The sequence below is a fragment of the Anomaloglossus baeobatrachus genome, chromosome 5, assembly GCF_048569485.1.
Source record: "Anomaloglossus baeobatrachus isolate aAnoBae1 chromosome 5, aAnoBae1.hap1, whole genome shotgun sequence".
Lineage (NCBI taxonomy): Eukaryota > Metazoa > Chordata > Amphibia > Anura > Aromobatidae > Anomaloglossus > Anomaloglossus baeobatrachus.
In genome coordinates this window covers 574,865,580-574,878,147 of record NC_134357.1, presented here as the reverse complement: position 1 = coordinate 574,878,147, position 12,568 = coordinate 574,865,580, and the positions used below count along the sequence as shown (strand labels likewise).

Genomic DNA, 12,568 nt, shown 5'->3' with positions numbered 1-12,568 from the left:
TATAGGATGGGGACAAGGTGGACACATGACTATAGGATGGGGGACAAGGTGGGCACATGACTATAGGATGGGGACAAGGTGGACACATGACTATAGGATGGGGGACAAGGTAGGCACATGACTATAGCATGGAGACAAGGTGGGCACATTACTATAGGATGGGGACAAAGTGGGCACATGTCTATAGGATGGGGACAAGGTGGGCACATGTCTATAGGATGGGGACAAGGTGGGCACTTGTCTATAGGATGGGGACAAGGTGGGTACATGACTATAGGATGGGGACAAGGTGGGCACATGACTATAGCATGGAGACAAGGTGGGCACATTACTATAGGATGGGGACAAAGTGGGCACATGTCTATAGGATGGGGACAAGGTGGGCACATGTCTATAGGATGGGGACAAGTGGGCACATGTCTATAGGATGGGGACAAGGTGGGCACTTGTCTATAGGATGGGGACAAGGTGGGCACATGACTATAGGATGGGGACAAGGTGGGCACATGACTATAGCATGGAGACAAGGTGGGCACATTACTATAGGATGGGGACAAGGTGGGCACATTACTATAGGATGGGGACAAGGTGGGCACATGACTATAGCATGGGGACAAGGTGGGCACATTACTATAGGATGGGGACAAGGTGGGCACATGTCTATAGGATAGGGACAAGGTGGGCACATGTCTATAGGATGGGGACAAGGTGGGCACATGTCTATAGGATGGGGACAAGGTGGGCACATGTCTATAGGATGGGGACAAGGTGGGCACATGTCTATAGGATGGGGACAAGGTGGGCACATGACTATAGGATGGAGACAAGGTGGGCACATTACTATAGGGTGGGGACAAGGTGGGCACATGACTATAGGATGGGGACAAGGTGGGCACATGACTATAGCATGGAGACAAGGTGGGCACATTACTATAGGATGGGGACAAGGTGGGCACATGTCTATAGGATGGGGACAAGGTGGGCACATGACTATAGCATGGGGACAAGGTGGGCACATTACTATAGGATGGGGACAAGGTGGGCACATGTCTATAGCATAGGGACAAGGTGGGCACATGTCTATAGGATGGGGACAAGGTGGGCACATGTCTATAGGATGGGGACAAGGTGGGCACATGTCTATAGGATGGGGACAAGGTGGGCACATGACTATAGGATGGGGACAAGGTGGGCACATGACTATAGGATGGAGACAAGGTGGGCACATTACTATAGGGTGGGGACAAGGTGGGCACATGACTATAGGATGGGGACAAGGTGGGCACTTGTCTATAGGATGGGGACAAGGTGAGCACATGTCTATAGGATGGGGACAAGGTGGGCACATGACTATAGGATGGGGACAAGGTGGGCACATGACTATAGAATAGGGACAAGGTGGGCACAGTACTATAGGATGGGGACAAGGTGGGCACATGACTATAGGATGGGGACAAGGTGGGCACATGACTATAGGATGGGGACAAGGTGGGCACATGACTATAGGATGGGGACAAGGTGGGCACTTGTCTATAGGATGGGGACAAGGTGGGCACTTGTCTATAGGATGGGGACAAGGTGGTACATGACTATAGGATGGGGACAAGGTGGGCACATGACTATAGCATGGAGACAAGGTGGGCACATGACTATAGGATGGGGACAAGGTGGGCACATGACTATAGGATGGGGACAAGGTGGGCACCTTACTATAGAATAGGGACAAGGTGGGCACATGGCTATAGGATGGGGACAAGGCTTGGGACATTACTAAAAGATGGGGACATTACAAGGATGGGCATAATACTATTGGATGGGGACATTACTATAGAATAGGGACAAGGTGGGCACATTACTATAGGATAGGGAACATTACTAAAAGATGTTGGCCAAAATTTCTATATAGTGATAATTGTAACACTATTAGTTACAAGAAAGGGATAAAATGTAAAAAAAAAACAACAAAATAAGGCATGACTTTTTTTTAACATCAAATTTTTTTTTTTTAGATTTAACCAAAGAATGTGCACATTTGTTATAATAAACAAGTGAAAAATGTTGAAAATCAGTCATCCAAAGGTGTGTAAAAAATATATATATATGGTACCAATAAAAATGTCACTTTGACCTGCAAAGAATGCGGCCCCCCAAATTATTTTTTTCCTCGGTGCGGCCCATACACCCAGCCGAGTTTGAGACCCCTGATTTAGAGGAATGTAATATGTACATTGTGTAATGTTCAGCAAAGATTTGGGTAACAGAAGAATGACTTTCACTATCTGCAATTATTATTTTACTTGATAAAGGATAAAAATAAATGGTATTCACTGATAAAGGGGAGAATAGATCAATAGAGAATTAATCAAGACATGTAAGGGGAAGAAAGATTGGGAGTTGTCACAATTTTATCGTACACATGCGGCTCGGCTCCGTACACCTCGTACACACACGGCTCCGCTCTGTACACCTCGTACACACGCGGCTCCGCTCCGTACACCTCGTACACACACGGCTCCGCTCCGTACACCTCGTACGCACAGGGCTCCGCTCCGTACACCTCGTACGCACATGGCTCCGATCCGTACACCTCGTACGCACACGGCTCCGCTCCGTACACCTCGTACGCACACGGCTCCGCTCCGTACACCTCGTACGCACACGGCTCCGCTCCGTACACCTCGTACGCACACGGCTCCGCTCCGTACACCTCGTACACACACGGCTCCGCTCCGTACACCTCATACACACACGGCTCCGCTCCATACACCTCGTACACACGGCTCTGCTCCGTACACCTCGTACACACACGGCTCTGCTCCGTACACCTCATACACATACACACACGGCTCTGCTCCGTACACCTCGTACGCACACGGCTCTGCTCCGTACACCTCGTACGCACACGGCTCTGCTCCGTACACCTCATACACATACACACACGGCTCTGCTCCGTACACCTCGTACGCACACGGCTCTGCTCCGTACACCTCGTACGTACACGGCTCTGCTCCGTACACCTCGTACGCACACGGCTCTGCTCCGTACACCTCGTACGCACACGGCTCTGCTCCGTACACCTCGTACGCACACGGCTCTGCTCCGTACACCTCGTACGCACACGGCTCTGCTCCGTACACCTCGTACGCACACGGCTCTGCTCCGTACACCTCGTACGCACACGGCTCTGCTCCGTACACCTCGTACGCACACGGCTCCGCTCCGTACACCTCGTACGCACACGGCTCCGCTCCGTACACCTCGTACGCACACGGCTCCGCTCCGTACACCTCGTACGCACACGGCTCCGCTCCGTACACCTCGTACGCACACGGCTCCGCTCCGTACACCTCATACACATACACACACGGCTCTGCTCCGTACATCTCGTACACACACGGCTCCGCTCCGTACACCTCGTGCACACACGGCTCCGCTCCGTACACCTCGTACACACACGGCTCCGCTCCGTACACCTCGTACACACGGCTCCGCTCCGTACACCTCGTACACACACGGCTCTGCTCCGTACATCTCGTACACACACGGCTCCGCTCCGTACACCTCGTACACACACGGCTCCGCTCCGTACGCCTCGTACACACACGGCTCTGCTCCGTACACCTCGTACACACACGGCTCTGCTCCGTACACCTCGTACACACACGGCTCCGCTCCCTACACCTCGTACACACGCGGCTCCGCTCCGTACACCTCGTACACACACGGCTCTGCTACATCCACACTGTAAACCCCTCCTGACCCCACACATAAACTTCCCCTCATCCAGCACCATGACAACCAGCACAGCAGAGCCCTGCATACACTGAGGAGCTGATCATGTGACCCCTGACTCCTCCCCTCCATGTGACATCATCACAGGTCCTGTAAGCACAGAGCAGCCATATATCTAGTGTGCGGCTCTGCAGGTGGAGGTAGGTGCAGGGTATTATATATCTAGTGTGCGGCTCTGCAGGTGGAGGTAGGTGCAGGGTATTATATATCTAGTGTGCGGCTCTGCAGGAGGAGGTAGGTGCAGGGTATTATATATCTAGTGTGCGGCTCTGCAGGTGGAGGTAGGTGCAGGGTATTATATATCTAGTGTGCGGCTCTGCAGGTGGAGGTAGGTGCAGGGTATTATATATCTAGTGTGCGGCTCTGCAGGTGGAGGTAGGTGCAGGGTATTATATATCTAGTGTGCGGCTCTGCAGGAGGAGGTAGGTGCAGGGTATTATATATCTAGTGTGCGGCTCTGCAGGTGGAGGTAGGTGCAGGGTATTATATATCTAGTGTGCGGCTCTGCAGGTGGAGGTAGGTGCAGGGTATTATATATCTAGTGTGCGGCTCTGCAGGTGGAGGTAGGTGCAGGGTATTATATATCTAGTGTGCGGCTCTGCAGGTGGAGGTAGGTGCAGGGTATTATATATCTAGTGTGCGGCTCTGCAGGAGGAGGTAGGTGCAGGGTATTATATATCTAGTGTGCGGCTCTGCAGGAGGAGGTAGGTGCAGGGTATTATATATCTAGTGTGCGGCTCTGCAGGAGGAGGTAGGTGCAGGGTATTATATATCTAGTGTGCGGCTCTGCAGGAGGAGGTAGGTGCAGGGTATTATATATCTAGTGTGCGGCTCTGCAGGAGGAGGTAGGTGCAGGGTATTATATATCTAGTGTGCGGCTCTGCAGGTGGAGGTAGGTGCAGGGTATTATATATCTAGTGTGCGGCTCTGCAGGTGGAGGTAGGTGCAGGGTATTATATATCTAGTGTGCGGCTCTGCAGGAGGAGGTAGGTGCAGGGTATTATATATCTAGTGTGCGGCTCTGCAGGTGGAGGTAGGTGCAGGGTATTATATATCTAGTGTGCGGCTCTGCAGGTGGAGGTAGGTGCAGGGTATTATATATCTAGTGTGCGGCTCTGCAGGTGGAGGTAGGTGCAGGGTATTATATATCTAGTGTGCGGCTCTGCAGGTGGAGGTAGGTGCAGGGTATTATATATCTAGTGTGCGGCTCTGCAGGTGGAGGTAGGTGCAGGGTATTATATATCTAGTGTGCGGCTCTGCAGGTGGAGGTAGGTGCAGGGTATTATATATCTAGTGTGCGGCTCTGCAGGTGGAGGTAGGTGCAGGGTATTATATATCTAGTGTGCGGCTCTGCAGGTGGAGGTAGGTGCGGGGTATTATATATCTAGTGTGCGGCTCTGCAGGTGGAGGTAGGTGCAGGGTATTATATATCTAGTGTGCGGCTCTGCAGGTGGAGGTAGGTGCAGGGTATTATATATCTAGTGTGCGGCTCTGCAGGTGGAGGTAGGTGCAGGGTATTATATATCTAGTGTGCGGCTCTGCAGGTGGAGGTAGGTGCAGGGTATTATATATCTAGTGTGCGGCTCTGCAGGTGGAGGTAGGTGCAGGTTATTATATATCTAGTGTGCGGCTCTGCAGGTGGAGGTAGGTGCAGGGTATTATATATCTAGTGTGCGGCTCTGCAGGTGGAGGTAGGTGCAGGGTATTATATATCTAGTGTGCGGCTCTGCAGGTGGAGGTAGGTGCAGGGTATTATATATCTAGTGTGCGGCTCTGCAGGTGGAGGTAGGTGCAGGGTATTATATATCTAGTGTGCGGCTCTGCAGGAGGAGGTAGGTGCAGGGTATTATATATCTAGTGTGCGGCTCTGCAGGTGGAGGTAGGTGCAGGGTATTATATATCTAGTGTGCGGCTCTGCAAGAGGAGGTAGGTGCAGGGTATTATATATCTAGTGTGCGGCTCTGCAGGTGGAGGTAGGTGCAGGGTCTCTATTATTTTGGGGTCATCATTATCATTAACCCCTTTATGTCCAGTTCCAGACCAGTTTACTCCGGTTCTTGATCAGGCACGTTTTCATATTAGAAAGGGGAGGAGCCAGCACTGCTTGATCAGACATGTCAGATGGGAGATAAATCCCCTCCCCCGGTCCCCCCCCCCATCTGGCCAAAGTGCCCCCCATCCCCCTGCCCATTCTGATCATCTAAGATGGTGGCCGCACGCTGCATTCATCCTCCTCTGATTTCTGTCACATGTGACATGCCAGATGTGACAGAAACGTCCTCCCCAGGTCCAGCTAAGTCACCCTCTGTCACTCCTCAGACCTCCCCCGGTTTCCTGATACGAGCTGCTGCTCCGTCCTCGCTATCCCTACTCCTCCTCAGAAAACTATCGGCCGCATGCGCAGAGCGATTCTAACCCCAGGGCTTGATGCCAGGTGACATTACACAGCTGGTATCAACCCCATTTATTACCCCATTTGCCACCGCACCAGGGCAACGGGATGAGCCAGAGTGAAGTGCCAGGATTGGTACATCTAATGGATGCGCCACTGCTGGGAAGACTGCAGCCTGCTATTTTTAGGCTGGGAAGGGCCAAATAACCATGGCCCTTCCCACCCTGAGAATACCAGATGCCAACTGTCAGCTTTACCTTCGCTGGTGATCCAATTTGATGGGAACCCATGGTTTTGTTTTCAATTATTTATCAATAATTTTAAAAAAAAACAGCGCAGGGTGCACTCTGTTTTGGATCACCAGCCAAGGTGAAGCTACCAACTGTGATCTGCAGGCTTCAGCCATCTGCTTTACCCTAGCTGTCTATCAAAAATGGGGGAACCCACATAGGTTTTTTTTATTTTTTTTGCCTAAATATAAGGTAAACATCCTTCACTGCATGAAAGTCACTAAAGGGTGCCAGCTTAGATTATGCTGGGGGGTGGGACATTATATATGTGTTTGTCTATCCATCCATCCTAGCTTTTTAGGCTATGTGTCCACGATCAGTGTTTGCAGCGTTTTGGACACAGAGTCTTTTCGCTGCGTCCAAAATGCTGCGCTGTGCAGTACAAGCGCAATGGAAGGATTTTTGGAAATCTCCTGCCCACTGTGCTTGTTTTTTTCCTTGGCATAAACTGACTTGCAGCGCGGCTTCCTGAGCCTCAGGATGTCAATTTATGCTGTGGTGACGAGAGTTTCGTCCAAAGGGAAAATGGAGCTAAAGTCCTCAGCAGCCTGAACCTGGATCGTGGGCCCGGGCAGCTGCGTTCTCCAGTGGACAATACTCGCATCTCTGCACAAAAGCTGACATTGCATCTAGATACAGTGCCACCTGGTCGTGGGCACATACCTAAAAGTGAGAAATTTGGCACTACAGCAACATTTTTGTGAAGTACCTGTAGGTTCAAAATGCTCACTATACCCTCGAATGAAATCCTTGAGGGTCTAGTTTTCAAAATGGGGTCACTTGTGGGGGTTTCTGCTGTATAGGTACCTTAGGAATCCTGAAAATGCGACATGGTGCCTGCAATTTTTTAAAATTTTTCCAAAATTCACATGGTGCTCCTTCTGTTATGAGCCCTCCTGTTTGTCCAAACCGAGGTTTTTAGCCACATGTGGGGTATTCCTGCGCTCATAAGAAATTGATTTCAAACTGTGGCGTCCACATTTTGGTGTTGCTGCTTGAAAAAGTGAAAATTTGGTGCTAAAGCAACATTTTTGTGGAAAAAAAAAATTTTTTTCAATATGACGACCTAGGTTTATTAAATTCTCTAAAGTACCTGTGGGTTCAAAATGTTCACTATACCCCTGGATAAAATCCTTGAGGGGTCTAGTTTCCAAAATGTGATCACTTTTGATGGAGCTCCACTGTTTAGGCAGCTCAGGAGCTCCAAACGTGACATGGCATTCGCTAATGAATCCAACCAATTTTACAGTCAAATGGCGCTCCTTCCCTTCCGAGCCCTGCCGTGCACCCAAACATTTGATTTCCAGCACATATGAGGTATCTGTGTACTCAGGAAAAACTGCACAATAAATTGTATGGTGCATTTTTTCCTGTTACCCTTGTGAAAAAAGAGCTTTGATATCACTTTGATGCCCATTTTGTGCCAGTTTTATACTTTTTTTTTTTTTGCTGCTTTTAAGTGTATTCACATCAGGGCTCCTCGCTGTATTGTATTTTATTATTGTGATTTTTTTATGTTTCTTGTTAAACCTGTAAAAAAACCCAAAAAAATAAAAACTGAAAAAAAAGAGAAACCAACTTTAGCCTCGAATAAGAAACTGGATGAATAAGAAACCAACTTCAGCATTGTGTCTGATGTCGAGCGATACCAGTTTGAAAATAAGGGAATGTCTGTTATTACCACATATATACCCTGCACCCCATACTGACTGACAGCCCCTGAGCATTGGAACCTGCTGTCAGTCAGTGCCGAGAGTGCGGTATACTGAGCAGTGACTAAAACCGCATCGGTGCCACCCCTATGACTGAAAGCTGGACGCCGTCTCAATATATGTCTATGATCACATTTACATATTTCTTAGCTTTTTAGTAACACTTCTTATTTTGCATATATGGCTATTTTTTACCTGGTCGGGGCTAATAACACAGATTTGGATTGACAGTGGTATTTTCCTATATGTCACACATTTGGAAGGGGGCGGGGGGGTCAAATCAGTATTTATTTATATTTTTTTCTTACTTCCCTTGTGACTGGGGCTGATATAATGTCTCAGCGGTGACCATATCCTCTGTATATGGGGGAGGAGGCACCGTCAGCTCTTTCTACCCTGTTTCCTCGAAAATAAGACGTACCCTGAAAATAAGCCCTAGTAGGATTTTTGAGGGCTTTTTTGACTATACTTAAAATATAAGCCCTAATCCAAAAATACACCCCAGTTGTGGTTCCATAATGAATTGTCCAAACATCTAAAAAAGTTAAAGAATACAGCAGGAGTTTTATCAAAGAAATAATTGCACTCACCAGGCCCCAAACAATTACAGTTGGCAAGTATTGATGGTGGATGGGCTCTCACACAGAGATCTGTGTCACTGTCAGGTCACTCACCATTCTCGCTGCATTACACCAAAGCTGTGTATTCAGTGACAGAGAAGGCAGATGCAGTAATAAACCGTCTGTGCCTTATGTAGAGATGGACGGATTTCATCTCCGTTGATACATGATTGTGTGTAGTAGCTGCGCGGCTCTTTTATTTTTCCACCCACATTGCCGTATAAAGGATAGTTGGTTTTTTTTTTCGTTTTTTTTTTAAAATGACTCATAGGTTTTAATTTTACCGTAAAATTTACTGGAAATTAAGTAAAAATTCCAAGTGCAGTGAAATGGTGAAAAAAAAGTAGTTCCATCATAGTTTTTACTCCATTCCCGATGTGCTGGAAGTGAGCGGTCAGCGTGATTCTCCAGGTCAGTGTGATTACGGCAATATCAGACATTTGTTATTATCTCAGTGGTGACTAGAGATGAGCGGACCCGTGGACTTTCGGCTTCTGCTGGTCCAGCTGAACATTTGCAAAGATCGGTTCTGGACTTGAACTTGACCTGAACTTTATTTGAAGTCACTGATTGGCAGTTCGGGTCTCCACCCACATGCAGCCATAAACAGATCACTAACAGGGGAGGGCGGGTTTCTTCAGTTTTATTTTTTGGTGCACAATACATCTGATCACATGAGAGCGGTTTCCATACGTAAAGCCCCCGAACTCCAAACCTGAACTTTATTTTAGAAAGTCTGAGTTTGTACCGAAAACCGAACTCCAGGTTCACTCATCTCTAGTAGTGAATAAAAATCAGACTTTTGTAAAAAAAAAACAAAACAAAACATAAAAAAATCGTTTTGTGGCTCCATTTTTTGACATCGGAGTTGAGTAACGACTTATTCTTTGCTTGATGAACTCACGTTTTCATTGATACCATTTTAGGTGCAACTTCATTTCATGTTGAAATTTTTTCCTACTGCCCAAATAATATCTTCCCTTCATTATTATCTCGATGAATGTTATATATCGGCTCATCTCCTTCCCATTCAGGTCCTTATAATATCGGATCCTCTCAGTGGAGATCTTCTATATAAGAGAATTCTCCTGATTGCCTCGTGAAGGATGGATATGGACAGGGACAAGATAGCGGAGAGGATATTACACCTCACCCTAGAGATCCTCTTCCGGCTTACTGGTGAGGTGAGAGATTCTGATGACGTCACATTACATCATTCTTATCTATGGGAATAACAGATGGACAGAACTGGAGAGGTGAGGACTCTGGAAATGTCTGGAGTGAGATTTATTACTGTGTCTCTCCATAACCAGGATTACACAGTAGTGAAGAAGACCTCTAGTGAGCGCTGTCAGACCCCTGTGTCTGAGGGATGGGGAAGACCCCTGAGCCCAATCATGGGGCCTCCACCTCACCCCCCGATACATGAGGACATCAATGACCAGAAGATCCTAGAACTCACCTACAAGATGATTGAGCTGCTGACTGGAGAGGTGACACTGCTGGGAATGCTGGGACATTATACAGTAACGCTATGAAGGGATCGGGGGTGACGGTATCATTGTATGTGTCAGGTTCCTATAAGGTGTCAGGACGTCACCGTCTATTTCTCCATGGAGGAGTGGGAGTATTTAGAAGGACACAAAGATCTGTACAAGGACGTCATGATGGAGGTTCCCCAGCCCCTCACATCACCAGGTAATAGACAGGACTAAATACACACGGCCTATCATTATCTGTATGTAAGGAATGAATTCAGTCCCTGTATGTGTCTCCTCCAGGTCTATCCAGTAAGAGGACAACACCAGAGAGATGTCCCCGTCCTCTTCTCCCACAGGACTGTAACCAAGAAGATCCCGATGTTCCTCAGGATCATCAGGTAGATGGAGAGAAGGTGCCATGAAATCTCCCTATGATGTGTAGACGGCTGTGAAGGTCTTGTGCTCAGTCTTGTTTTATCCTCTCCGGGGCTGGTGGTGAAGGTCGCCACTGGGATGGTGTCGCTCATCACAGCGGGGTTACCCCGGAGAGGATGACTGAGGACGGACGGGGGTGGCGATGGTCCCCGTTGGCGCCGCAGCGCTATGCGCCGGCGCCGGAAAAGGAGAGTCAGAGACAGGGGCTGCGGTTCCAGGTCTTTTACTCACTGGTAGTTCAAGCGCTGCCCCAGAGTACCGTTCTCCACCACGATTGACTCCAGCCAATACCTATTCCGTGGAAGGTCAGATCTGGTGTATATCAGTCTATGAGCCCTTCCTCCTTTGTTGCGCTTAGTATTGGATCCACGTGGCGTGAATCACTTGGGAATCCCGGTGTCAGTAAAGTTTCCCATTCTGTATGCTGATAGCGCGGTTCTGATGTGGGACTGGTCCAAGACCTCAGCCCCGGATCCTATATGCTATTTGGCTGCAGACTCGGTGAGACAGGTCCGGTGACTCTTCTAGCCTTTCCTGCGACCCTTGCACAGTTGGTAGACAACGTGAAGTATATCTGCCCTAGTGTTCTGTACCCCGACAGCGCTGGTCCTGTGGAAGCAACCGCCTGCTTCTCCCCAGCGACCGTGTTCCAACACCTTGGCCCACAGCGCTGCCTCGTGGTACATCCGCTCTGCTCCGTGTCTAGAGCTGTTCCCTCCTTTTGTAGTTGTATTGTGTGTTCCAAGCTGTTGCCCCCAGCCGCTGCCACCGGCTGGTTCACTACTTTTACTAGGTCAACCTGCTCTTCCCACTTTGTGCTCCTGACTCCCCCTGGTGGTTGCTTCTCCCTGACCCTGGGTCCCAGCTCCCGTGGACTGGGGAGCCCCTAGTGCGGTGGCGTCCTGTAAACCCAACCGCTGTAGTGACCCCCTACTGTGACTTGACCCTGGCATGGTCCCCATTGGGGAGGGCACCCCATTGTAACTGTGTGTATGTGTGTTGGTGGAACTGGTACCAACCCTCCTTGGACCCGGGATAAGTACTACACACTAATTGGGGTGCAGTACCCTGTGGCGCCTGATGCCTCAGGAGCTCCACAGCAGGATTAGAGCTGATCATAGATGTGACTTCTCCATCTGTCTGTGACTTTTGGATCACATTTATCCCGTTCTCTACACTGAACACTTTACATCAGGGTTTCGACACTAGGTTATCAGACAGAGAGAGGTCGCCCCTATCCCATGGGTCAGAAGGTCACCGCGCAAGCCAGCACTAGTTGGATCTGCTTTGATTTCCACTTAGCTGTGCAGACTATCCTTGTGCTGGCGCTGCTAGGGTTAAGCAGACCCTTGTGTCTTTCTTGGCTTACCATCCTTAGTTGTCTCAGCTGTTCTGATTTTTACACCCCTCCCCCCCGCCCCCCTTTCCCCAGTATAAGTTCTCACCACTTTACCTCAGTGGTTGCCAGTGATAACTTGCTTTTCCATGGCGCTGGCATGGAGGGGAGAGCCATGGAAAGAGAAATTGCTTTGAATTTGATCCTGGAGATTGCTGCTTGGAAATTTTATTTGATGTCTTCCTATTGATCATCTCCCTTTTTATTAATTTCTCCTCCATCCCCCTTTTTTACCACTTGTTGTTTGGGAATGCAGCTTCTTTTTCCTTTGTCTGTCGTTTTCCTTTTGTGTCATTATCATAAAGCAGGACTAGTGTTCCTCCTGCCCTGCTCACTAGACACGGTTGTGATTAGGGTAAGACACGTGATTACCGCACGGCGTGAAAGAACCTGTCTTGGCACATCGGGGAGCTCAGGGTTGCTCAGAGTAAGTGACAGGGTTTATCCTTC

The 12,568-nt window shown here is 48.9% G+C and overlaps 1 protein-coding gene across 1 annotated transcript; it reads left to right on the top strand.

Annotated features, from left to right (window-relative positions):
* The first annotated feature begins 9,850 nt into the window (after positions 1-9,850).
* On the top strand, positions 9,851-10,491 carry LOC142312430 (oocyte zinc finger protein XlCOF29-like). Its single transcript, XM_075351371.1, has 2 exons — positions 9,851-9,990; positions 10,120-10,491. The coding sequence occupies exons 1-2, from the start codon at positions 9,913-9,915 to the stop codon at positions 10,342-10,344; spliced, it is 303 nt and encodes a 100-aa protein (XP_075207486.1). The 5' UTR covers positions 9,851-9,912; the 3' UTR covers positions 10,345-10,491.
* Positions 10,492-12,568: the final 2,077 nt, after the last annotated feature.